This window comes from Erythranthe guttata, chromosome 6, assembly GCF_056151865.1.
Source record: "Erythranthe guttata isolate IM_541 chromosome 6, IM_541, whole genome shotgun sequence".
Classification (NCBI taxonomy): Eukaryota; Viridiplantae; Streptophyta; class Magnoliopsida; order Lamiales; family Phrymaceae; genus Erythranthe; species Erythranthe guttata.
Genome location: NC_142538.1, coordinates 4,665,304 through 4,688,529, shown reverse-complemented (window position 1 = coordinate 4,688,529; position 23,226 = coordinate 4,665,304). Strand labels below are relative to the sequence as shown.

The 23,226-nt window shown below is 34.7% G+C and overlaps 4 protein-coding genes and 1 non-coding gene across 12 annotated transcripts; 3 read left to right on the top strand and 2 right to left on the bottom strand.

The window, feature by feature from the left end:
* Positions 1 to 1,342: 1,342 nt before the first annotated feature.
* Positions 1,343 to 7,375, top strand: LOC105977656 (uncharacterized). Of its 8 annotated transcripts, none has more exons than XM_013002992.2 (16): positions 1,343 to 2,094; positions 2,375 to 2,425; positions 2,541 to 2,771; positions 2,897 to 2,995; positions 3,122 to 3,177; positions 3,461 to 3,572; positions 3,950 to 4,129; positions 4,223 to 4,471; positions 4,758 to 4,934; positions 5,029 to 5,226; positions 5,330 to 5,452; positions 5,600 to 5,860; positions 5,951 to 6,049; positions 6,133 to 6,632; positions 6,732 to 6,767; positions 6,975 to 7,375. In XM_013002992.2, coding segments are annotated over exons 1-16 (2,514 nt in total). In that variant the 5' UTR covers positions 1,343 to 1,953; the 3' UTR covers positions 6,976 to 7,375. The 8 variants fall into 8 exon arrangements, with proteins under 8 accessions (XP_012858446.2, XP_012858445.2, XP_088675706.1 ...); XM_013002991.2 differs by having other exon boundaries at positions 1,352 to 2,094; positions 2,535 to 2,771; XM_088819580.1 differs by having other exon boundaries at positions 1,362 to 2,094; positions 5,035 to 5,226.
* Positions 7,376 to 7,702: 327 nt separating this feature from the next.
* LOC105978002 (uncharacterized) lies at positions 7,703 to 10,055 on the bottom strand. Its single transcript, XM_013003407.2, has 4 exons — positions 9,649 to 10,055; positions 9,308 to 9,384; positions 8,365 to 8,452; positions 7,703 to 8,269 (listed from the first exon to the last, which is right to left on the bottom strand). The coding sequence occupies exons 1-4, from the start codon at positions 9,730 to 9,732 to the stop codon at positions 7,883 to 7,885; spliced, it is 636 nt and encodes a 211-aa protein (XP_012858861.2). The 5' UTR covers positions 9,733 to 10,055; the 3' UTR covers positions 7,703 to 7,882.
* Positions 10,056 to 13,662: 3,607 nt separating this feature from the next.
* On the top strand, positions 13,663 to 15,310 carry LOC105977438 (growth-regulating factor 2). Its single transcript, XM_013002749.2, has 3 exons — positions 13,663 to 13,888; positions 13,992 to 14,550; positions 14,647 to 15,310. Exons 1-3 carry the CDS (start codon positions 13,663 to 13,665, stop codon positions 15,110 to 15,112), a joined length of 1,251 nt encoding a protein of 416 aa, XP_012858203.2. The 3' UTR covers positions 15,113 to 15,310.
* A 659-nt stretch (positions 15,311 to 15,969) lies between these two features.
* On the top strand, positions 15,970 to 16,050 carry TRNAL-AAG (transfer RNA leucine (anticodon AAG)). Its single transcript has one exon. It is a non-coding gene; the product is annotated as a tRNA-Leu (tRNA).
* A 753-nt stretch (positions 16,051 to 16,803) lies between these two features.
* On the bottom strand, positions 16,804 to 20,668 carry LOC105977813 (polyadenylate-binding protein-interacting protein 12). Its single transcript, XM_013003193.2, has 11 exons — positions 20,338 to 20,668; positions 19,561 to 20,169; positions 19,217 to 19,327; positions 19,075 to 19,119; positions 18,886 to 18,958; positions 18,683 to 18,795; positions 18,493 to 18,552; positions 18,339 to 18,386; positions 18,186 to 18,254; positions 17,355 to 17,416; positions 16,804 to 17,264 (listed from the first exon to the last, which is right to left on the bottom strand). The coding sequence occupies exons 2-11, from the start codon at positions 20,095 to 20,097 to the stop codon at positions 17,207 to 17,209; spliced, it is 1,176 nt and encodes a 391-aa protein (XP_012858647.2). The 5' UTR covers positions 20,098 to 20,169; positions 20,338 to 20,668; the 3' UTR covers positions 16,804 to 17,206.
* Between the last annotated feature and the right edge of the window lie 2,558 nt (positions 20,669 to 23,226).

The following is a 23,226-nucleotide window of genomic DNA, read 5'->3' as shown; positions in this document are numbered from 1 at the left end:
CAATTATGTAAATGTTGGATCGAACAATCTTTGATTTAAGTTTAACGCGGTAAACAACTGTCGTGTTTTATGGCCCAAATGATATGATGGGCCGGTTCAACCCGTTTGCCCTCGGTCCACCCCTACTAGAAAAGTTACGAGAGCTCAATAATAATAATAATAATAATAATAATAATAATAAATATTATTATTATTATTGGGTTTTGATGTCAATTTTAATTTCACAATGTTTACTTCACCTCCTAAAAAAGTATTGGGTTTTGATGAAAATAAATAGATCATTGAAGAAGCGACTTGCTTTTTACGGTTTGAAAATTGCTATTTACAGTTCATAACAAAAAACACTTTATCTCTCTAAAATCCCAAAACTTCCAAAAAAAACCCAAAAACCCCCCAAAACGCGTAAAAGCCCAACTTGGGAGCCAATTGATGCAGTGCACGCCCAAGTTGGGCGTGCAAGCTGCATTTGGGCGCCCGAGTTGGGCGTCCAATGCAAATTTTTTTTTTTTTTTTAATTGTACGCCCAAGATGGGTGCCCAAGGCGTGTATGAACGCCCGTAATCGACCTACCCAATGCATGTTACACATAAAAGATTTGAAATTACCTCAAAAAATCGAAGCCCAACCCTTCTTCAAGCTTGATTTCGATTTTTCAATTTTTTTTTTTTTTTTTTTTGCTTTTGCTATTTACAGTTTGGGGGTTTTTGAGTTTTTTTGGAAGGTTTTGAGTTTTTAGAGAGATAAAATGTTTGTTGTTATGAACCGTAAATAACAATTTTCAAACCGTAAAAAGCATTTCATTTGAAGAAACACTTTCATCATTAGTTTTATTTATTATTATTATTTGATTTTTTTTTTCATATTTGGGCCTTAGACCTATTCACAACAGTATACGCAAATCTCACTACCAATTTATCCAGCTGTAAAGCCTCGTTTGGGCCTAAGATATATTTACAGGCCCAGCCCATTTTACCATCATCCGCTCAAGCGTGGAAATTGAAACGCAATTTTCGTATTCCATCGATTATAATTAAAAAAAATAAAAGTGATTTTGGTAAACAATATTTTTCGATACAAACTTCAAAAAATTCCGATTTCCGATTTTTGTTAATTCTTTTGGATCTGCATTGGAAGACGTATGAGGTATGATTTCCAATTCAAATTTAATTTTGTTTAAGATAATTTTTGAAACAAAATTACACCTATCATATCAATTTATTATGTATTTTTTTATTATAAGTGGATAAAAAATTGATTTAGGAAAATGCTGACGTTCGACCGCATCTAATTCGAGCTTTTGTCGAACCAACGCTAATTCATTTATAATTCATTTAGAACCCTTACCTTCAACACATGAAAATATCTTCATTTGTCCTAAAATTCGGCGAGCCAGTAATATTGAAGTATGTTATCATGCCACACTTCCCATTCTGCTAAGAAGAACTCCTACAGAGGACCGTCGATATTTTCCAATCTCACAAGTAATTAAAGATCAACGGCTCTGATTTACAACACCACGGATAGGTTTACTAAAGCAATTGCAGTCGATAATAGCTCCACATTTTCCTCCTATAAATGGCGGGAGTATATTTATTACCAAAAATTTAATGTGTAAACTCAATCATCCCCTATTCCCCTCTCTCTCTCTCTCTCTCTCTCTCTCTCTCTATCCACTGTCGTCAACGAGTTTTACTATTTTCACATCAAGTCCCTCTAAAACCCCTCATTCACAAAAACAACCCAAAACTACAAATCTCTGAAATTCCGCTGGCGATAATTTCATCACTCGATTTCAACTATTCGCCCACCGCTGTGGATATCTAGATTTTGTTATTGCTCCTTTTCTCATTTTTTGTGCTGCCGTCGTTTTTTCCCCCTTTCCGTTTTCCCTAGGGTTTCAATGAGGAATTAGGATTTTTTTTTTTATAAGGTTAGCTTTTAGCTTTTGTTTTAATGGAGGCCCCGCCTGCTGTACCCACCATCAACCGGAATGGCGGATTATCGATGCCGCCGTTATCGTCGTCTTCCTCCCAGCCTCCTCGCAGGGAGTGGCGTGCCGTGTCGGAGCAATCGGTTCGAAACTCCGGCGGCGAGGTGGAATATCTAATTACATTGTCTATTTTTAATAAAATATTATTATTTAATTACATTTATGTCGATAAAAATTGAACATTTAACAAGGTTGATTTAGCGAAATATCTAGTTGCACTGGCCTTATGACGATTCAAAAATAAAAATAAAAATGGATTATTGATGTATTTGTTGAGAAAATAGCATTTCATGTTACATTTCATCTGAATGTGCGGCTTTTAAAAAAAAAAAAAAACAATGTTTGTTCACTTTTCGTTTTGGGTTTTGACGTGCACGTATGCAGGAGTTGGAGCGTTCGAAACTAGTTCAGTCTGATGAGAGATTGATATACGAGGTAATAACTTTGTTCTGAGTTCTTGATTTTGTATTTAATCCTTTTACGAGTTATTTCAGTACTCTGAATAGGAATAGACCTGTTAATATGAAGTATGTGTCGTATCAAGGTACAGCATGGGAGAGAGCAACTGGATGTGAATTTTTGCTCGATTACTATTGATGGAGGTTTGGGCAATGATATTTTGCAGCAGAGGCTTCACACAGTGGCTAAACAAAGGGAGGAGTTGCAGCACATGGAGATTGAGCTGCGGGCGCAGGTCATTGCAAGATCCGAAGTATTGGGAATGCAGAATTCCTTCGATAATCAGATAAAAGAGCATGCAAATGCCAATGCTAAACTTCAGGTTTCTACACTTTCTTTTGGTGGACATTTAGTTTTTTGTTTAACTTTGGTGCGTGTACAGATATGTACCAGTGGCAGTTATAATGTTTTGTATTTGAAATTTGACGAATATAATGTGTTGTGTAGGAGCAATTGCATGAAAAGGAACAGAAGATACGTGAGCTGGAGAGAAGGATGGATGAAAAGGAAAGAGAGTTGCATGCTATTAGATTGGATAATGAAGCGGTTTGTTTGAAAATCTATTATGCTTTCCTTCTCTTATTATGCTTTCCTTCTCTTGAAGTTGAATTTGTCAAACAGGCACGCCTAACAACTATTTTCTTCGTTATACGATTTCGTTTGTTTTAGCAGGCTTGGGCAAAAGAGGATCTTCTACGAGAACAAAGCAAAGAGCTGCAGAGCTACATGTAATATTTTTTTTTTTCAATGCTTGGCTATTAAGAACTCGTGTTTTGGTCTCAATGAGACAAATATCATTCATCATTTTTATTTTATCGATCGATTTAAAAACTATGGTTTCTTTTCTTTCAAGTATATGCATTTACCGTCATGTGTATTGCTTGGAAGTCTGAGCTTTCAATCTTCCGTTGTTCCATACTACTGTTGTTATCTCTACTTATGGATTCATTCATTGTTTTCCAAGGTTTTTGAGGTTTTTGATTTTTCTTTCTTGTTTTTTTTTTTTTGCAGGAGGGAGAGGGATAATACTGAATCTGAAAGATTGCAACATATTAAACAAATCCATGATCTTCAGGAACATATGCAAGAGAAAGATCGCGTGTCTATGGAACTGCAGGAACAGGTATGTTTGCAAGTTTGAATCCTGTGTTTGTATATCTTCTACATGTAACATTGATTCATCAAATTCTTGAAGTACCTCTAGTCAATGTTGCTTGTTAGTTTCTTTTTAAGCTAGCATATTACTTTCTTAATAGTTTAGAGACAAGCACTATACACCACATTCAGGCAGTCCGTAAGGATTTGTTTGTTTTTACCATAATTTTGTCTTAGTGCTGGACTTAGTCATCCTTTAATGTTATTCACTAAATCTCCTTATTATTTAAATATATTCTGTTGGGTGAAATTTGCTTGCTATGTCCTGCATTATGTCTTTATAAGATCAGAGTACATACAATAAATTGACTAGATGTGCATTGACTTTTTGCTGTCCTCATTCAGCATAGGATTGCTCAAGAAACCATTCTTTTTAAAGATGAGCAGTTGCGAGAGGCACAGGCCTGGATGACACGTGCCCAGGAAATGGATGCTTTGCAGTCAACTACTAACCACACTTTACAAGCTGAACTGCGAGAACGCACAGAACATTATAATCAGCTCTGGCTTGGTTGTCAAAGACAGGTGGGTAAGCTATAGTTATCAATATATAAGCCAAATGACTAGGTTGGTCGAGCTTCTTTTGTCACTAGAGACTAACTTAGTCGTATCCCTTAGTTTGGTGAGATGGAAAGGCTTCATTTGCATATACAACAGCTCCAGCTTGAATTGGCCGATGTAAGAGAAAAGAGTGGAAGTAACGTGGATGGTTCGCATATCTCCCAGACAAACTTGAAAGATACTTCTGAACTTGAAAAGACAAACGGAAGGCAGCTGGAGGTGATCGTTGATGAGTCACCAAGTACAAATGCTGGTAGCTTACAAGGAAACTCTGAAAGTGCTTCTGTGGGAAACACATCAACACAGGTAAAATATGTCCTACTTCTTCTAGTTTGTTACTTGTGGTGCTGTATCGTAAAAAATATAGCTGATGTTAACATTGAGCCATAGAATCATTGATGTGGCTATTTCTCGGCACTTATAGGACTGATTTTCGGACTGTAAATCATCTCTGATTTAGTTTTCAATTTCTTGTGTTGATAATAGATTTTTTTAACCTCTTTACTATTTTTTTTTGGGGAGATGTCTTGGAGGATAGATTGGTGTCTTTCATTTCTCTATGTCCTGAAATGTTCTTTTTGGTATTTACTAGGCCGATCATGTTCAAGTTGTTGCATTTGGTCCTTCATCTCTACTGGGTATGCCTACCTACGTTCCAACTGGACAGGTAACTGCTTTGCATCCATTTGTAATGCATCAACAAGGTGTCCCTCACCCATCACATATGCAACCTCATTTTCACTCCATTCAGAACTGGCAGAACCAACAGGTAATTTATATATTACAATCTGTTGCTACTCTCGGTTTTTACAAGTTGCAGCAATTTGTTTGTTGTGCTTATATTCTGCTTTTCCATGTTCAAGGTTCAGCCTGATGGTCATCATGTGCCTAGCCATAACCATTATCCTCAAGAACCCGAACAAAGCTTGTTGAGAATTGATCCCCATTATGATTATGAAGCTTCTGGGAATCAGCAAACTCATGCAAACTACGCGGAGACTAATGTAAATCGAGAGTTGGATGCTGATTCTGTGGTCCCATCTGCAAATGGAGAGGAACAGGTTGGTTGCTCAAAATGATAACTTTAATTTGACTTGTCTTATACAGTTATGCCACTTATATCCGTACCTGGTGGCTTATTTTAATTATGTTAATATTTCACAGGTTCTTGACTCTATTGATAAAACTTATGACACAATCCAATCTCCGGAAAACTTGCACCAAATCTCTTCCCAGTTTCGTGAGGCTCTTAGTTTGGGTCCTCTTGAACGTGGCAATGTCACTAAGGTTTTTAATAGCTTGCTCCCATCCATTAAATTGATATGATTTTTTATTTTAACGTTTCTTTGCTGTTATTATGTCCTTGGTGTGAGGTGATGCTACTTCTCTAATTGTGTTAGACTGATAGTTTTTCTTGAACTAATGCTGCAACAGGAGAAGCAAGTGAACCCAGCCAATGAACACTCCAGTCTTGCTGTCAATGCTTCTGCATCTGAAGCATTGGCTAATGCTAGAAGTTTCAGCGAAACAATTCCCGATAATGCGAGGAATGCTGATTTGACTGATGCTGCTGCTGGGCAGAAAAATAACATAGTAGGAAAGCCTGCGGAAAGTTATCTACTTGATGAAAGAGCATTACTAGCTTCGATAGCTCGAACAATAGGATCTAGTGGCAGAATTAAAATTAGTTCAACTGTGAGTTAATTGACTTTTTTATGGTTGAGATTTATTGATTTAATAGGTTGATTATAAATAAACTAATGATGATACCATGTACACCAACAGCTTTCCAACAGACTTGGAAAAATGCTTGCCCCTCTTCACTGGCATGATTACAGAAAGAAGTACGGAAAGCTTGATGATTTTGTGGCCGGTCATCCTGAAGTACGCCCTCTTCTTCCATGTTGTCTTTCTGTATTTTAATTAGAGTTCATTATTTATATAATTTTTTTTTCTTTTCGTTTTAGTTATTCTTTATTGAGGGGGACTACATTCAGCTTCGTGAAGGGGCCCAACAAATAATAGCTGCTACAGCAGCTGTTGCTAAAGTTGCTGCAGCTGCAGCTGCGGCTCCAACTTCGTACTCATCTTTGTTGCCGTCTGTAGCAGTCACTCCCATGTCACAGTCACACAGACTGAAGAAAGCCCCATCACTCGAAACCTCTTCTGTGGACTCTGATAGGGTCAGTTTTAACGAGTTTACGGGGCCTAGACCTATGAATATGGAGAACCGTCCTTCTCAGTTCCCAAACGGTAGTTCGTTTAATGTTGCTGGAGGAACCACCTCAAATGTTAAGATTCTAAGTAAAGCTAACATGGAATTGAATGGCTCCGAGATAAGAGTTGGCCGTTCTACACTGCTACCAATCGGAAACGCAACCAACTCTGAGAGAAGTGATTTTTCTCAAACCAAGGGTGCCTCTCATGGTAGGCCTCGTGGAAGTTCGGTTGGGAAACAACAGAACAGGTATATGATACACTCGACTGTTATACAACTTTCTGTTATTTTCCGTGCTTCTGAAATGGAACGTTGTGGAGGTTAACTTAAACTGTTCGTTTTTTTCAGGGCGGTTGGGGCTGCGTCATCAAGTCAGAGAAGATAGTAAGTTCAGTTTCACTTTGCACTCTGCACTTGGTAGATTAGTTGTCTCGACTCTAGAAACTTAATAGATACTCTAGTAAGTGACGTGATTCTTTAAACTGGACAAGCAAACATGTCTATGCTAGTTTACTGGATAACTGATATCCATACAATTGCGCCTAGTTAAATGAGACTCGAGTTTCAACCATTTTTTTATTAATTTTGCAGGTTAGTTTTGGATCTCATATACAAGTACGCCGTTACTAAATTATTGGGCACCAAGTGTCTCCTCGAAGAATGTGACTGGTGGAGGGATGTAGTATCTGAAGTTCAATCCTCCAGTTAATTTTGCAATATTGATACAAAAAAATTACTGGTTTACAACATTATATTATTCTGTTAGATTGGAAAAAACTTTATTTATTTATTTTTCTGTATTGCTCAACAGTCTCTGGTAACTATGCATTTAAATTGCATCTCATGATATTTTGGTGCACCATCCAGCATTTCAGTACTTAGTTATTGAGAAAATGGTGCTAGTTTTTGTAATGACTGAACCAATTGGCCCTTCTATTTTCATCCATCACTACCCCCTTTTTATTCAGGAATTTTCTTCCGGGGTCGAGAAATCTGACGTTAACCTCTACTTTCATTGTTATGCAGTCTTTTCTTTCGTCTGAGAGTTGAATTTTGTCAAGAGACGAGAATATATCAAATATCGAATCATGAAATTTGCTAAGAAAATAATAGTTTCATTCAGAAGCTGAAAATGCAGAATAATGAGACTGGTTATGACCTGGTAGGCGTTCGAGATCCATGTTTTCATAATTTCAAATTTTGAAGACATTTTTTCACAATTGAAAATTCTGCTACGAATCTACGTAATGAAGAATTCGATTTGTGTGAATCTTTACTGTACACATGCAACTAAATAGTTTCCAAGATACATGCACAACTTTGGCAATAAAAGAAGCACACTAATCATCTCCATAAATACCGCAATGCTAGCAGTTAAAGACGACAATCAACAATTAAGTCTAGGGAACTAACATTCCAAAAAGGGCAAAAAAAGACAAATCTTTAATTGTTCCAATTCACGTTTAAGAAACACAAGTCGTTCAAAGTGTGTGGCAATATTACTCTCTGCTATCCATAGGCCCCAAGGCGGACGAGTTTCCTTGCCTATCGTCCGATTGGCTGCCTCTGAAGTCCATTAAATTTGGCGAGTTGGAAAGTCCAGGTTGCTGCATAAGTAAATGCAAACCGCTATTAGGGGCATGACCAAAATGCCCTTGCAATTGGTGTTGCTGCGGAAACTGGAGCATTTGATTCTGCTGCTGCTCTTGTGATCGCAGCGGATTCAGCTGGAAAGGCAACTTGCTTTGCTGCTGCTGTTGCTGCTGCTGCTGCTGCTGCTGCTGCTGCTGTTGTTGCTGCTGCTGTTGCTGCTGCTGCTGCACTGCTGAACTAGGAGTTTGCATCAAACGGGGATCTGCTTGTTGAGGAAATGTACTAGTCGGAACCTGCATTTTTATCATTTTTATTATTATTATTTTTATTCTTAGCAGTATATATGTCAATACAAAATAAATTGAAGATTTAAAAAGTTGATGTTTACCTGTGAAGGGGTGGTTGTGGATCCTTGAGGCTGAGCATCCGCAACTGCAGCTAAATACATTAAATTTTTCTGAAGGATGGCTTGGTACCTGTAACATTTGAAGATATACCCACGCTTTTACCAAAACTTGCTCGTATAAAAACATTGGGTGATTCTATTCAGTAAATCAATACGTGAAATAACAGTATCGATGATGGATGTGAACAGAGTGAAATGAAAAGAAAAATGAAAAAAAAGGGACCATTTTTGTGTCTAGATCTGAACCCATATTTTTCTAAAGTGAAAACCCTTCCGATTTTATTTCATATCCAAGTCATTTATTCTCCACGGTTAACGAGCTTCATTGTTCAGGAGATACTCGTTAATTAAAGCTCAAGAACACATCAAAAAAAAAAATACTAAAAATTCACACTTCTGATCAGATTCTTAACAGTCATCATGAGTCAATACTACACTTCTGATGTTAACTATTATCCAAGTCCATTGCTGCAACTAGTTATCATGCTGTGAGATTTATAAAGATATTGCTCGTTTAAACATTTACGGTTAGTCTCTCCCCTATTCAATGCCACAAAATCACAACACTTTTGAACCATCGAATTCTAACTTCACGACTTTGATTTTCTCTCGGCACACAAAATCAGGAGCTCCCACACAGTATTCAGTCTCTCCCTCACCCACAACCCAAGCGTTAACAGTTCCATGTTCGTCGCGTATTTTTATTCATCAAGCTTTAACCGAGTGAAATTTCTCACTTCATCACAATCTTTGACCCAAAAAATTTTAATCGGTTTTTAATCACACATTATTCAAACAACACCACTCGCTAAAACAACGAGGAGGCATAGCATAGCAACACACACATCAAAATCTTGTAAACCACTCTCGATGAATAAAATAACTATCATCTCTATCAAAGTAAAAGTAAAAGTGGCAAACTCACTGTGCACATTCCGCCACTTTCCCCATTTTCTGGCTTTCCAATATCGCCATGATCAAGTTCATGTTCTCATCCAAACACTGCATAAAAAAGTCGATAGTAGTTCTAAATTTTGCGGAAATGTTTAAAACTACACACACACACACACACACACACACACACACACACACAAAAATATGTATAAATATAGCCAAAAGAACCTAAATTTGACTCTGCTCAGCTAGATTTTATACATCCAAATATTGGTTGCAAGTAAATCTAAAAAAAACAGCACAAGTTCATAAAAAGAATAAATGATAAACCCTAGTCTAGAAATGGTGTACATAGAGGAGTGAGAGTAGTACCTTCTGAATCTGCTCGGTGGAGACGAGATTGAGAGGCGTCGAAGGAGCTGAATTCATCGGCGTCTGCTGCTGCATTTTGTTCATTCCTGTTTTCCCCCTTTCTCTTTCAATTCTACTTCACCAGATTATTCTTAAAACCCTAGAAAGCATAAACCCTAGTCTAAGAAAATTGAAATCAAATTTTTTTGGGGGCAGAGTAAAGAAAGCAAGAATGGATTTTTCTTACAACGTATCGAATTTATAGTGTTGGCCAGTAAAGTTGAATTTTCTTTGGACAATAGTGTGTTGTTGCCTTTTATTTTCTTCTCCATTTCGGTCAAAATTGGAAATGGGAATGAAATAAAAGTCAACGATTAAATATACTTGTAATAATAATATTTCATAAATAAATTTTGAATCAAGATACCTATTTTCAATAAAGAATTTTTTTTACATATTTTTCCAAAGTCAAGCCCAATTATTGAGATTAAATTAGTGGGGTCAATTAAGTACTTAATTGTAGTTTATCAGGCCCAATAAGCTAATAGATCGGCCTAAATGTATTATAGCCCCATTACATAATAAAACATCCAACTTTGTGTTCTATCCTACACAATTTATTTATATTTACATGCCCTTCATTCCATATCATTTTTCTTTTAATATTTTAATTTTTTCAATACGAATAATTTTTAAGAACATATTTTGCAATATTATACCACCGTTAGGAGCATAAATCGAACAGGCCGGATCGAAATTAGTATTTTCAAATTGAAATCAAGAAGTTTGTTTCAAAAAAAAATATTCGAACTGGAATCGGCAGAAGTCGAAAATTTAATTTTCTTTTTTCAGTCACTCGTATCTTACTTAAATATTTCAATTTTGAATTAAAGTAGTGGACTATATTAATAAATATGAAATTGAATTTAATGGGGGGCAAGAGTTGTTGTTTCCTTGGGGGTGGTAGCTTTCAAAACAGAAAGTAGGTGGTCCATTTTGTAATTATTCAGTTGTTCCTTATGTGGAAGCAGGCATCCTTCTCTCCATCCATCTCTTATTATTCAGATTCTTCTTCCACTTGTGCTTCAAATTTCAATATATTTTTTGTTTCTCTATAATATATTAATTTTCCTTTTTTTTCAATCAAATTTCGATAATCTTTGTGTTGAATTTCATTAATTTGCATGTGAGACCATTTTTCTTTACTCGAAGTTAAACTTCTACAAATTGATACAATCAGAACTAGCAAAATTTCATTAATTTTGTGAAATATTAAACTATAAAACCAATAATATATTACTGGGACTGAAATAAATTATTATTTAAACAATGTTATTAATTTATCGAAATTTTAATATACAAGCCTTACTAATTGAGTGTTAATGTACTTTTGAGTTGATTTAATATTGATGATGAAATAAATCATATATTCAACCAACAAACTACCAGTTTTCTGTTTTAAAAGATAATTATTTATTATAACTAAGGTGAATTAGAAGCAATGAATAAATTAAAGTTTGTTGGCTGGTTGGAGAGGGGGGCGGGGGGGCGGGGGCGGGGGTGGGGGGGTGGTTAAGGGGGTGGATAAGAGGGTAGTTGTAGTATGTAGTGCATGTGAAGTCTCAATTATCTTCAATAGACAGCTGTCTCTTCCCCCACCTTTAATTCTTCTTGGCCCCTCATCATTAAATGTTTCAATTTCAACATTCTAATTATTTCATTTTTTTTTTTTAATTATACAATTTAAATGTAGTTTATTAAGTAATACTATGATGCCATGAATATATATATTTTTAATTAATATTATATATTTAAAGATGCATTAATTATTTTAGCATATATGAAAATAATACTACATAATTATATATTAATTATTTTTATTATATATTTAAAGACGAATTATTTATCTCTTGGATAAATCTCTCTAAAGCAATTCCAGCTGTTCTAAAATTTGTCAATTTTTATCGAATTATACACAAACAATGTTTTATCAAATCATTTTTTCTGACTCACTCGAGCAGTTGTAGTTTATATTTTAAAACATTACTTTAAAATATCACTTTTTGACATCACTACTCATTACAATATGTTTTTTTATGCATAATTATTATTTCTTATTATTATATTTTTGCCATTTCACCTTTTGATCTTTCAAATTTGTAGAGTGGAATTTAAAATATACCGAATGTTGTATAATATAAAACATGTGCCGGAGCTCGATTTTTCGTCAATAGTTGTAAAATATGCTAAAATTTAGTATGGCAGTGATGCTCTTATCCAATCAATTATAGTCATTTTTTTATTTGACTAGTATTACTTATTGTTTTATTATTATTCTTTTTTTGTCATTTCAACATTGCCTTTTTCTCCCGTGTATTGTCAACATCACATTTAAACTTTCATTTTATTTATTTATGTATTATTTATCTTTTTCATATTTCCATTTTCAATTATATGAACATTCTATAATGGGTTATTGACTTTGTGTTTAATTTAACCAATATTCATTGTCTAATATGTTTTTATTTAGTTTATTGTCAACTATAATTATAACTAGACCCTATATATACTTGTCAAAATTAAACATATTTCGCTTAAAATTTAATATTACTTAATAAGAAAGCAATTTGACTGTTGACTTTTTAAAATTTTAATTATTCCCTCTTAATCAAGCATTGAGGATAATTAAATAGGCATGCGAGTACGCGATCTAGCTGGAGGCGTTGCCACATAGACAACTATAGTACCACTTAAGTCTTGCACATACGAGGTAAATCGATGGTTGGTTTCACCTAATGGGGTCAGTTTGGCATGTATGTGTCAAACTTATAAAAATGGGCTATATCAATAAGGTGAATCGAAATGAATGTAGCTAGCCCAATAAATATTGAAGAAGTAGATGGGTCCGAAGTTCACTTAAGAAAAACTCGTGGACAATGAACTCGCAGATAGAGAGTTCATCAGCGGTAAGCTCGTCGCTTGCTAGCATGTCACCATGGACTCTGCTACCATATCTCAGCATGCATCTATGCGAAAAGGATACGAAAGTGACAAATATCGAGTTGACTAAGAGCCATTGGAGAAGAATATATAGAATACGTGCTCCATAAAATAAATGAAGCTAATTGTAATTACATATAGCAAAGAGAATATTTAACAATACATGTAAAGCAAATTAAATAGCTAAAGGTAGAAAATAGTACAACTATTTTGAACTATATACACTGTGTAAGGCAAACGATATAAAGAAGATTACTACAATTTAACATCAATAATAAACGCTTACAATCTCTCTTCTTAATATCTTTGTGTCACTTGTTCATCGCCGCATGTTCTAAATTAGTACAAGTGCCTCCAATATTCGAATCAATGACTTGGATAGATAAACAAAGAATTTTAGAGAAGTCAAGCACACGTATATTTATAATTAAATTAATATAATCTTTGGTGTACAATTAAATTCTCTTATTTATTTAAATATTATTATAGAGCGGTTAAATAATAAACAGTGCGCTACTTTATCATCAGACAAAAAAGGGTGCCCCAATCCAAAGACATGATTTTCTTCTCGTATAAATAATTAAATTAAATTAATAATAATATAAATTCAGTACGGTGGTCAAGTGCGGAAAACGATACATGTATATTAATTGCTTTTGTTTTTAATAATAATAATAAAAAATAATTAATATCATCAACGGTGCGAATGTTGGAAGAATGGAAGCAGATCAAAGGCCGAGAGTGGCGGCAATGCAAATTACCAAAATGCCATCCAAACTCCCTCATAAAGTTTTATTCCTCTCCTTTCTTTTGCACACATACAATACAATACACGAGAGTAAGCTGTAAGCAGTACTACCATTGAAATCCGCCATTAAAGAAGAAAATTTCTTTACGAGCATTTTTGTTCTTTTTTTGATTTTATTTTCTAATTTTGGATATGGGTCGGTGAATATTTTATCCCCTGTTTCTTAAAAAAGCTGGTTTTTCTATTCCAGGATTTTTTATTTAAAAAAAAATAAAAAAAATTGCAATATGGAAAAAGGATGTAATACAAGTTGTTGTAGCATCAGCAGTAGTGGGTTTAGCGTTTCAGATAAGAAATCATCATCACCAAACAGTTTATTCGTCACTAATTCCACCAAGATTTGCATGTTGGGTGGTACTCACGGCGGAGGCGGCGCTGGTAAAAACCCTTTTGGCGCTTATACCCCTTTTGCTCACTCCACCATCCCCTCATACAACAACAAGTACCCTGCAGGTAAACAAAGCAAACAAACAAACCATGGTTTTGATTGAGTTTCTCTCTCTCTCTCTCTCTCTCTCTCTCTCTCTCTAAGAACATACATACTTTCTCTCTCTAGGTGGTTCAAGTATGGAGGAGGGGTATCATCCATTCACAAGTGTACAATGGAAAGAACTGGAAAGACAAGCCATGATATACAAGTACATGATTTCATCCGTACCCGTTCCTCTCGATCTTCTCTTCCCGCCTATTATTGTTAATTCATCACCACCACCACCTAGTAATTATTCTCCAGCCGCGCTAGCTGTACTATACAACAACAACAACAACAGTTTCAGTAGATACTCGAAAACCGGAGATCTGGAGCCCGGCCGGTGCAAGAGAACCGACGGCAAGAAGTGGCGCTGCTCCAGAGATGTGGCCCCCACTCAAAAGTACTGCGACCGCCACCTCCACCGCGGCCGCCCCCGTTCAAGAAAGCCTGTGGAAACCACTTCTACCACTACTACTACTCTACCCCATAATAATAATATTATTCTTAATCCCCACAAGAAAATACGCACATCTCATCATCAGATTAATATTTCTCCAAATCCTAATTCAAATCCAAATGCAAATGCAAATGCAAATGAACCCCTTTTGTTCTTCAACCCTCCTAAATCCGATCTCACTAATAGGTACTTTCTTCTATTACATATTTATTACATCTATCCTTGTTAATTGTAGAGGAATTTTTTTCTAATTTTGTTTTTGGGGGGTTTTTTAAATTGAAGGGGTCTGGTGTTAAACGACGTCGTTGCGGAAGGAAAAGGAAAAGAGGGGTTTTCTGATTACAGACCTATCTTCCATGAAGATTATTCTCATGCGTTCTGTAATCAGAATGAAATTGAAGTGCCTAATAATGGATTCATCGATGCCTGGTCGTCAATTGATGATTACAATCTGAATAGCAGCAACGGCGGCGGCGGCGGCGGAAGCAATTTGAATGTGCAGTCTTTGAACGACGGAGATCTGTCGCCGACTTCGCTGAATCTGTCGATCGGAAGTAGGGTTAAGGAGTCGGTATGGTTCGCAGGTGGGGGCCCACTCGGAGAGGCGCTTTCGTCGCCGGCGGCGACCACTGTTTCTTCGCCGTCGGGTGTTCTTCAGAGGACGATGTTTTCGCACTCCGATGGCGGCAGTGTTTGCAATAGCCCTACTGCTTTTGCTGCAGATGCTCCACTCTACTGGCTCAATTAGAACTCCCTTTCATTTTCATTTATTTTATTATTATTAATTATTAATTTAAATATCGGTTTTTTTAAATTTCATTTCTGGGGATTTTGTGTTTTGTGTTGGATTAAACTAATAATTAATAATGTATTCATTTTTTTTTTATCATAAAGGCGTTGTTGCGCTTACTTTTACATATGACTGCATAAATGATTTATTTTATTCGATGGACAATTTGCAATTAATTAAGGACACGTGTACATGTGTAGTATTAATTAGTAAAATGCAATAACAGAAAAAAAAAAAAAAAAAAAAAAAAGGTTTGGAGCTTGAAATAATGAAACAAGGGTACGTTAGAGATGGCTGGGTCTGGTTATGTTGTACTATGTACAATATTGGGATATCAAAGATAACCGAACACAACTAAGTAATGGATTTTTTGAAAATAACCAAGTAAAAAAAAAACGAAGTAATGGATTTTGTCTCGTTTCTGAGAATTCGGAGGTCCGATACAAGATTTGAATAACAACTCAAAACAGGGCCCACCTTATGTAGTGTCGAATTCCAAAATTCATTTAAGGGTGAAACTCTTTTTTTCTTATATAGAAAATTTAAGGGTGAAACTGAATATACTAAAAAAATATAAATAACATTTGAAAAACTGATGGATTAAATGATTATAGGGGTTCGGGGGCAATCCCTCGAAATATTTATTGAGATCTATGAAACTAAAATAGCACAAATTTTGTAAAATTTGAAATTAACATGATGGAATATTAGGGTTTTTTTTCTAAATAAATAACATATTGCTTCATTAAATATACAAGAAGTGTAGGAATGATTAAACACTACATATTTATGTTATGACATTAAATGTACAACAAGTTGATATGGCCGAGTTGGTCTAAGGCGCCAGATTAAGGTTCTGGTCCGAAAGGGCGTGGGTTCGAATCCCACTGTCAACATATATTTTATTTTGCCCATTTTTTATTTTTGCCCAAAAAAAAAAAAACAATTATAATATTTTATTTTGCCCATTTTTTATTTTTAATAAAATATGACTCACAACTGGACTTGTTAAAATAAACTTGCTGGACCGGCCAAAAGTGTGTGCGAATGTACGTTTATGTGTGTCCAAAGGTATGTGTGTGTGTTTGGGTTCGTGTATATGCTTATGTGAAAAGTGTGTCCGAGGGTATGTTTATGTGTGTCCAAAGGTATGCGTATGTGTGTCAACAGCGCGTATTTGAGCGGGTATGTTTATGTGGCGTAAATATGTGCAAGTGTAAGAGTTAAGAGTATATCGAATTTGGACCAAATAAGTTGAGATATTCAACCTCGTAAGTTGAAATATGAAACCAAATAAGATGAGTTAAAGATGCAACGGATCCATATGAATCCCATCGGGGTCGGTCCTAGTCCGATCTACTTTGAATCCATTCATATAGGTTTAACTGGATCCAACTCTTTTTAAATCCGATCCACATGGATCCAGACCAAATCCCGCTTAAGTTGAGTACCCCTAGCTAAAATTAAAAACGACAAAAAATAATAATAATAATAATAATAATAATAATAATAATAATAATAATAATAATAATAATAATTAAAAAAAAATCTTATTCTTCAAAAATAAGATTTAGAGCATCATTATCAATTCAAAAAAAAAGTCCTAAAAGAAAAAGAACAAAGAAAAAAAAGGAAAAAATTCCCAAGCATCAAAAGTCAAAACAGATGAATTGCACTGAGTCCCATGATAATTAAGTTCACTGATGATAGTTTTTAACAAGGAATTATCCATGAAAAAACACTACTCTGAGGCATCATTGCTACTCAAGTCAAACATATTCTTGAACCATAATTAACAACTTAAAGCCTCCGAAAATGTTCTTACTCTCTACAAGCTTAACGGTTAAACCATGAATATCCGATGCCCGTGATCGATCGGAATCAGCCTAGATACCACGAACGAAAAAAGAAAAAGAAAAAAAAACCCCCACAGATGCCACAAAGTACCTTAAAGTTATCAGTATCTTGTATGTATATATAATTATATAGAGATAGATAGAGTGAGAAAATAGATTGGTTTTATGACTCGAGAGAAAACTCCACCGAGAGGTTTTAGTGCATGGATTGGCGGGGCGAACGGGGTCGGACTGGAGTCTTTGACGGACTTACCCTGCGAAAACGAGTATTATATATATGGTTATAAAACATATTTTTTATTTTCAGTAAAATTGCAGGGGGGTAAAAAGGGAAATATTCAAACCTTATAGGCAGTGATCCCAAGACGGCACCGCTGCAGTTCAGAGCACCAATTGCACTTTCAGCCTGCTCAGATAATAGGGAGAATTGGTCAAAAATTGAAAATTCGATTCAAACTGTAGGCCGAAAAGAAATTACTAGAACGCCCTCGACCGGGATGACATGAATAGAAGAAGAAACCATAAACCCCAAATACTTAAAGACAGTCACCATAGATATACGAGAAAAAGGAACAACCTAATGCTTAAGGATTCGTACATTGAGAAAATTTACGAGAAAATTGGAAGTAATGTGAATAATAATTAAGGCAAATAATGATAACGAACGAGACTTTTAGAATATGGAAGTTATACGAAGCTCCTTTCTAATTCAATAAAGGCCATCTTTAGACTGCAGCTTCGTTCCCCAACCGAAGAAGAAATACTGGTATTTCATTTACTTTTTTAAGACTCTAATAATTTGTTAATTTTGATGTAAATGTCATGACTTCAACCTTTTATACATAAATAAAACTAGCAGTGAACCTATTACGAAATCAAATCAACGGTAACATGTTATACAACAGAAAAAAATACTGAATATGTCAAAGATATCATTTCTCGATTTACAAAGTACAGAAACTACATTTCTTTTACGCTGAATCAAGCTAAAATTTCATCTAATATGGATTAACTTCCTTTTCAGCGTGGTTAAGTATTCTAGATTAAATAGATAGAAAATATTATTTCATTGTATTTGTGCAGAGAAAGCAGATTAAAAAGTAGCTGAAATGTAGCGTAAAAATAACATCGAGCATTCATCAAAGAACTTGTGATTGGGCTATAATTAATCTCACCATTACAAACTCCACAAAAGCGATGCGAGTTGAATGATGATAGTCGCCGAGCAACCTCAAGCGATGAACCTAAGAAAACAGATTTAAGCCATGGCATCGGTATTAAAATTTCAAAATAAAATCATTCAAAGTTAGCATATCAGCAGTTTGTACCTCGCCACAGATGGACTCGAAGAAGAGTTTCACATCCGCTTGGGTCACCTGTATTTAAAATTAAATAAAATAAAAATAAATAAATCATGGTTGCTGTCTAGTAAGTGGTAGTTAAGAACATGACAAGAGGGTTTTGAATTCCGAAGCTGCTAACCTTTTTATCGATATTTGTACAATAAATAGTTCTTGCACACATCTCCCTTTCATCCTCAGACTATTGTCATAGATACCAAAAACCACAAAATGAAAATAAAAATTAAGTCTTGAATTCTCGGAACATATCAAAGCTCAAACAGCGTATCGTAAGTAAACTAAAAGGGGTAGTGTCGTAAAATGTATCTCACCCGAGGCAAGAATGTGGGATTAACGGGTGCAATTGCAGTTTTGGAAGGCAGTACTTTCACTGGGTAATAGCCAAGCATCGTTCCTCCCATACTCAACGCATTCCTCGCCCCCTCTGCAATTCGGGCGCGACACAAATTCAATCAAATACAACCCCATTTTTTCTTCAAATACACAACGTAATAAAAAAGTTGACCCCACATACCCTCATCAGTGAACTCAACAAACGCAAAACGAAGTACAGAATTAGGGTCGCCACAAACACGACAATCCACAACCTTCACCAAAAACAACATGATAAAAAAATTAAGAAACATTGTTATCGTAAATGCAGATCCGATCAAGTGCTAAAAACATGTATATATGATAATATATGTGTGTAGTGTGTGTGTACCTGCCCACAGCTAATGAAAAGGGCTGCAAGTTGCTCCTCGGTAACCTACATTCATCGCAAGAAAAGGCCTTTATTAAATTACTTCATTATGTCGATAAAAATAAGAAACGAATAACAAAAATCCAAAATGAAGTTTCTTTACCTGATGATCGATATCAGAAACGTACACAGTCCTCCTAATCACATCTTCTCTTTGAGCAACGCTCGTTCTACTATTCATCCTCCGTTTACCGTGAGTATACCCGTTTTTCTTCTGCATATTACAAAACAATCAGCATAACCAAATTGCCACCTAGAAAGACCCCCTATTAACAAAAAGGAAAATCGAAAAGAACATATTTTTATCATACAAGCTGTTGCCATGATCATGCACCGAAATTAAATTTCGACAATACAATTTTTTGCTTCTATTTACCCCAGAACGAAAAAATCGACTTCAATCCGAAACGTTCGAAGAAACACTAAAATAAAGATTAGTAGACTAACCTTCCTAAAAGAAGAATTTTCATTTGGGAGGCCTGGGTTAACGAGGTGTTGAATCACGAAGCCGTTCGCAGTATACCCAAAATGCCCCGCCGCAGCTGCTGCCACTTGTGGTGGCGGCGCCGCCACCATCAGCCCGTGGTGGAGGCCGCCGCCGAAGACCACCGTCGCCATGGACGGCGGCACGAATTCCTTCGCCATGGGGTTCAATTTCGAGAGCATTTCCTCCAAATCCCTCATCTCCCTCTTGAACCCCTCCTCTCCTCCATCATCGCCGCCGCCCCCGTTAACTTTCACCTCCTCCACGTGATGACGGCCGTCGTCGCCGTTAATTGTGTTTTCCAGCTGATGATGATGGTGGCCGTTGGATACTTTCTGTTGGGCCAGGTGGTGGTTCTGATCGGCGGGCTTAGTTGACTTTTGGCCGTTAGCGGCGGCGGCTTTGGTCGACTGCTGGTGATCCGCCGCCGCGTCGTTGTGCTGCCCATCCCGATTCGACGGCGCCACCGCGTCCACACCCGCATTTTCCACCACCGCCATGATCGGAAAAACCTTCCAAAAGATTCCCCCCCTTTCTTCCACTCCCGCTTGTTTATTCTCTTAATCACAACACTGTCAAAAGTACAACAACAACAACAACAAAAATAAAAATTAAAATAAAAAATTCAGAAAATCTAGATAAATCATTTACTCCAACGGATCAAAAAGCCTGTAATTGTCATATCAAAATCAACAACATTAAATACAAAAAAAAAAAAAAAAGGGGGATTATTTCTGAACCTGATGATTAGAGGTTTAAACGGTGTTCATTGAGCAATAAACTGAAAGATCTTGAGCTATGGAACAAAGGAAGAAACCACTGCTTTTTTTTTTGCCCCTTTTCTTTTTTATTATTTTATTTGCGAGAATATTTTACTGAGTCTGCAAAGAGAAGATACATACATACATACATAGAGAAATGAAATAGTACTTGCTAGTAATCATAGTCTATGTTTATCTGTAGAGAGAGAAACAGAAAAATATATAATAATATATATTTTTTAATTTGCGAAAATAATAATAAATTATTATTAAATTATTTATTCCATATTTGTTGTATTTTAATTGGAATAGTGCTTTCTTTGTTCACAACGCCCAAAAAATATGATGAGAGAGAAGTGGAGATGACAGAGGGGACCCCAAACCTACTATGTGATCAGAATTTAGAGCACATTTCTTTTTTCTTTTTTTCTTTTTTTTTTTTTTTTTTATTCTTTTTTATGATATATGTTTTTAGGGTCGCGAATTACGAAAAAATTCATCGTGTTTAGGTAATTACAATTTACAATCGCTTCTCAACTATGAATTTTATCACACGTACACCCTTACGGTATCAAATTCAACAGAGTCTTCTAGATTCCGCGAAAAATTCTCTAGTTTGTACTCGTTTTTTTGTAAAAGTACAGTTTCTGATGCACCACAATCTGATAATTACAAGCCAAGATATACATTTTATGATCGTCTTGTTTCAAAATGTGGAGCTAGAATGGGGTAAAATGAGTACAAACTGAAGAATATTTCATATAATATGGAAGATTCCACTAAATTTGACACTGCGAAGATGGACGTGTAAGAAGATTAGTAGTTGAGGAGAGTGGTTGTAATTTACCAAACATGAGGGGTTTTTTGTAATTTGACCTTACGTCAAGGGTTTGGCTGTAATTTACCTATGTCTTTATTTATTTATTTATTTATTTCATTTTCCCTTTTTTGTCCTTGTCCAAGTGATTTTGGTAATTATGGCGGAATCATGGTTAATAATTGCAGGATCATCTCAATGCGGTTGTTAAAAATGTTATTTGTATATATATGATTTTTAATGTCATTAATTTTTTTAGACTTTCTTAAAGCTATGGATTTTATTGGATAAAATTTATTATTTTTAAGTATTATGTTTAAGATTAATATTATGCAATTTATTACTGAATTCTCTCTCTATATATAAATATAAAACAGAATGTTTATTATGTGATTTATTCATAGATTTTACATCCATACTATGGATTCTAAATAATAAAATAGGTCTATATGATTACCAATTGATGGGTAAAAGTGACCAAATCAGTAAATAAATGGTAATTCTATTGAAGTAGGTTTCATTAATCGAGAATTTCATCGGCTTATATTTTACCATATACGCGTTTAGATTTATATATATTTATATATATGATTGTGTATAAATTAAAAATTACTGGAATTTGGTAAAACAAATTTGTCATTAGTATTTTAAACAATTTTACAGTATTCGTGGTTTGGTATTAATGAAATAAAATTTTAGATATTTCGCGTTATTGTTTCGAAAAACGAAGAAAAATAATGATAATAAGTATTTTTAATTTTCTTTCTGAAATAGTAACTCTCGTTCTCAGCTATCTACTACTGCTTTGATTGACAAAATTGATTAAAGTGTTGGCGAAAATTACAGGTTTTAATGATCAATTAAAGATGGGCTAATGGGATTGTTTGACCCTTTGTAAAGGAATATTCGATTTTAGCCAATTTCGATCTTTTTTTATATATATCTAGAAAAATATTTTGAGTTTTGAAAATTCTTTTTATCTTATATGCATTTTATATTTGAAGTGACTACATATTTGGAATCTTTTAATATCTCTTGATTCCAATTCTAAAATTTTCGAATTAGGAAAAAATAGTTTAAAAAACATAATTAGTGATCTATCATAAATTAAAATCTGAATTCAGCAATTATGCTTTTTACCTCTGTTTCTACACTATATCAAGGATAATTTCTCTAATTTTCCTATATTTGTTGTCATGTAGTTGATAATTAAAACAAGAAAAGCGTAATATTATTTAGAAGGGCGAATGGCAAAAAGGTCCATCAAATGGGACTTAAATACATTTTGGTCCAAAAAAAAAACAGTCTCTCAATTAAATCCATCCCCATGTATTTAGTCTAAAATACATTCCATAATATAATTATTATCAATTCCACCCATTATGCTCTAACTTCCTTAATATTACACATTGACCCTGGATTTAAACAAATATATCACATTAACCCCCAATTTTTTTTTTCAGAAAATAAATTTTTTTCTGAAATGCTTTTTTTTTTCGGTCAGATTCCGACGTTGACTTTTTTTTTTTTTTGAAAACCTTTTTTTTTCCTGAAATTTTTTTCCGGCTGGTCAACCACCGTTGACCGCCGGTCTCCGGCGTTGACTTATTTTTATTTTTATTTTTTTTTCGTAGAAAAAAAAATATTTTAATTAATATTACTGTCTTGGCTACTAAATTACTGTATGGGACAGTAATATTATGAATATTATTTTCCCGAACAGTAATATTATTAATATTATTGTCTAGGACAGTTAAATTACTGTTAGAGACAGTAATTTAGCAGCCAAGAAAGTAATATTAATTAAAATAATTTTTTTTAAGAAAAAAAATTTAAAAAAAAAATTAAGTCAATTAACAGTTAAATAACTGCTGGAGACAGTAATTTAGCAACGAATACAGTAATATTAATTAAAAAAAAATTAAGAATAAAAAAGTCAATTAACAGTTAAATTACTGTCTCCGACAGTTAAATAACTGTTGGAGACAGTAAATTAGCAACAAATACAGTAATATTAATTAATTTTTTTTTAAGAATAAAAAAGTCAATTA

Bases quoted from the DNA above. Each gene is read 5' to 3' on its own strand.
- LOC105977438 (XM_013002749.2), top strand. From the start codon at position 13,663: ATGGAAAAAGGATGTAATACAAGTTGTTGTAGCATCAGCAGTAGTGGG. The intron at 13,889-13,991 runs GTAAACAAAGCA...TTCTCTCTCTAG, and splicing joins CAACAACAAGTACCCTGCAG to GTGGTTCAAGTATGGAGGAG. The intron at 14,551-14,646 runs GTACTTTCTTCT...TTTAAATTGAAG, and splicing joins AAATCCGATCTCACTAATAG to GGGTCTGGTGTTAAACGACG.
- LOC105977656 (XM_088819575.1), top strand. From the start codon at position 1,954: ATGGAGGCCCCGCCTGCTGTACCCACCATCAACCGGAATGGCGGATTA. The intron at 2,772-2,896 runs GTTTCTACACTT...TGTGTTGTGTAG, and splicing joins ATGCCAATGCTAAACTTCAG to GAGCAATTGCATGAAAAGGA. The intron at 4,935-5,028 runs GTAATTTATATA...TCCATGTTCAAG, and splicing joins AGAACTGGCAGAACCAACAG to GTTCAGCCTGATGGTCATCA.
- LOC105977813 (XM_013003193.2), bottom strand. From the start codon at position 20,097: ATGGCGGTGGTGGAAAATGCGGGTGTGGACGCGGTGGCGCCGTCGAAT. The intron at 19,120-19,216 runs GTAAAGAAACTT...CGATGAATGTAG, and splicing joins TTTCTGATATCGATCATCAG to GTTACCGAGGAGCAACTTGC. The intron at 18,387-18,492 runs GTTAGCAGCTTC...TTTTAAATACAG, and splicing joins GTACAAATATCGATAAAAAG to GTGACCCAAGCGGATGTGAA.
- LOC105978002 (XM_013003407.2), bottom strand. From the start codon at position 9,732: ATGAACAAAATGCAGCAGCAGACGCCGATGAATTCAGCTCCTTCGACG. The intron at 9,385-9,648 runs GTACTACTCTCA...TTTTTTATGCAG, and splicing joins CCACCGAGCAGATTCAGAAG to TGTTTGGATGAGAACATGAA. The intron at 8,270-8,364 runs GTAAACATCAAC...ATAAAAATGCAG, and splicing joins CCACAACCACCCCTTCACAG to GTTCCGACTAGTACATTTCC.